The sequence below is a fragment of the Loa loa genome (assembly GCF_000183805.2).
Source record: "Loa loa unplaced genomic scaffold supercont3.1159, whole genome shotgun sequence".
Lineage (NCBI taxonomy): Eukaryota > Metazoa > Nematoda > Chromadorea > Rhabditida > Onchocercidae > Loa > Loa loa.
Window position 1 is genome coordinate 1 of NW_018109339.1, and position 2,728 is coordinate 2,728.

A 2,728-nucleotide genomic window follows, 5' to 3' on the forward strand; every position below is an offset into this window, starting at 1 on the left:
GAAATGGTGAGATTTGCGGAGATCGAGCTCATCCTGAAGAAGTTAGAGAAAGCATTTTAGACAGATCCAAAATTCTGACTGAAACAACGGAATTATCTAGATTACCGTACAAAGAAGTAGATTGGAAAGACTCAAGAACGGTGGACGAAAAGCGACAAGTTAAAACGGCCGGAGAAAAAGTTTACGAAGATAGATTACATTTTCGTGGTTCGCTTCGTGATTCAGTAAAAAGAGAAGAGCATAAACAGACACCAGAATATATTGAATCAACAGTTGAAACGGAGGAAGAATGGAACAGTAAAAGCGTGGAAACCATAAAAGAGGGACCTGCTGAAATGGGAGAGTCTCCCATACTTCACTCAAAATGGCCAAAAATGGAAAAATCAGTGCAGGAAGTTTTAATATCCGTTGTAGGGGGAACGACAGGTGAAGGATTTGCAGAGCAAATTGAATCAGAACGAGAAAGATCAAAAGTGAAAGTGAATTCAACATTTACTTCAGAAAGAAAACAAGACGTTATCGTAAAAGAGGATGATGAAAAGGTTCAGCAGACATTTTTAGACCAGCCTAACTTAGGGGAATTGAGATTTGAGAAAGTTCTTGGGGGACTTTCAGAACATTGGTCAGGAAATATTGAAAAAACGTCAATAAATATCGCAAAAGAAGCTGAAAGTTTGCAAAGGCTGCAAGATTTTTACCAATTAGTACATGTGAAAATAAAAGACACGAAAGGAAATGAAGAATCAAAAGTTAGTGCTGTAGGCATTTCTTTGAATAATGGAAAGAGGTGGTATGAAGACGTGGGTAAACTTTCACCTTCACCTCCACACAATGAGATTGAAATGAAAAATATCACTGCTATTTATGAATGGACCCAAAGGGAGGACATGGAAGACGAAAAAAGGGAGTGGAGAGAAGTAGGCAAAATAAGGGATACCGTTGTAGATATTAAGCATGTGAATGAAATAAGCTCCGAATTGGATCTTGATGTTGAGGACGTGGACATAGCCCTTGAAGGATCCGATAAAAGTAGGTGGGAACAAGTAATAAAATGTGACAGAGCTATACAGAACGTTGCAGGTGAACAGCATGAAATGGATGGAAATTATCCGCAAGATACCGAGGTGAAGACAACGGAAGAGCGCGTAATTTCTTGGGAGTTAACAAACAATGTGGAGGAAAAAGACGGTACATACTTCCATCCTAATCTTCCAACAGAAAATCAGATTTGGCCTGAAGAAGGGAAGGGAAGTGTCAGTAATGCTGATAAATCAAATATGGATAATGTCAAAGAAACAGCAATACGTTCAGCACTTATTGGAAGAAAAAACGGCGTGGTGCCGAAAAAGCGTTTAAAAAAAGAGCTGAATGATGACCATAGCGGAAATAAACGAGATACTGCCCAATTCTTGCAGGTACAATCGGAGGAATGTGTAGAAAGAAAGATATGTGATGTAGAACAACAGCAAATATCAAGTGAAGTTGCATTAAGGGACAAGAAGGGAGATAGAAAGAAAAGAAAGAGTACAACTGAAGTTGAGAAAAGACTAACTGGGGAAGATGTTGAAGATATAGTAATACGGCTAAAAGACGCGGAAACAAGCAGTAGAGCAAAGGATATTCTGGAAGCATCTGATGAAGACACGATGAGAATGCGAACAGAGCAGATACTAAATGAGAATGTATACATATTAGGTGAAAAACCCGTATCAAAGTATCTTCAGGAATACAACATTTTAGGACAAAAGGGTTCTGAGACAAAAGAGTCGACAACCTTTCAATATGAAGTACTTGTCGAACAGGAGAAATCTGTAAGTAGATTATTACCTGAAGTCACGAAGGAAAGGCAAGAAAGAAATGCTGGGGGGACACCAGTTGTAGTGATTTCCTCGGAACGAGAGAGAGAAGAAAAGTTAATGGAACCCGAAAATAATAGGCACGAAACAGCAATTAATGAAAAAATTCATACAAAGCATCTTGGGTCACAAAACCTGAAAGAAGCTGGGTTAAAACCATGTGAAAAGGCGGTGTTAGAAAGCAATGTTTCAATGGAATCCGAACAAGAAGCTAAGACAATGCAGTGTAAAAGATCAGGTATACATTCAGACCTGATAACATCTGGAATTGCAAGACAAGAAAATCTGAAACAGAGTGGAAGCTGCATTCATGAAAACGGGGAAACATTTCAAAATGGATTTTTCCGGCGCGGTGAACAAGTGGGCACAGTTTTAGCAAGTGTGATTGTCACTCCTGCTGCTCTCACAGCCGTAGGAACTCCAGCTGCTTATGAATGCATGATGAAAGAACACCAGCAAAGGATAGCAAATTCTGAACAAAAAATATTCAACATAAAAAAACCTGCTACAACACATAAAACAGAATCGACAGAATCAGAAATTCTTGCAAGCAATCTTGAAGTTGAAATGAAAGAAGCAAAACCGATCCAAGATGTTATGCCGGATAGAGAGGTCCTCCAGGAATATGGTGCATTAATATTCAAGGAACCAGCTACAGAGAGAGAACATATTGAAAGGAAAGCTTGGACAGAGTCAGAGGAAGTTGTGAATCGCTTAAGTTTAGCAGAGATTGAAACAAAACCGTTCGAAGATTTTACACCGGATAAAGAGAGTGCAATAATATCAAAAGAACTCACTACAGAATTAGTACATGTAACTGATATGATAGCTCCGACAGAGTCTGAGGATTTGGAAGAAACTGAAACAAAACC

The 2,728-nt window shown here is 38.9% G+C and overlaps 1 protein-coding gene across 1 annotated transcript; it reads left to right on the forward strand.

The window, feature by feature from the left end:
• Window positions 1–3: 3 nt before the first annotated feature.
• Window positions 4–2,669, forward strand: LOAG_14359 (hypothetical protein; the record flags this gene model as incomplete). The annotated part of the gene is made up of 2 exons (XM_003149856.2): window positions 4–41; window positions 101–2,669. Coding segments are annotated over 2 exons (2,607 nt in total), but the record flags the coding sequence as incomplete, so codon positions are not given.
• Between the last annotated feature and the right edge of the window lie 59 nt (window positions 2,670–2,728).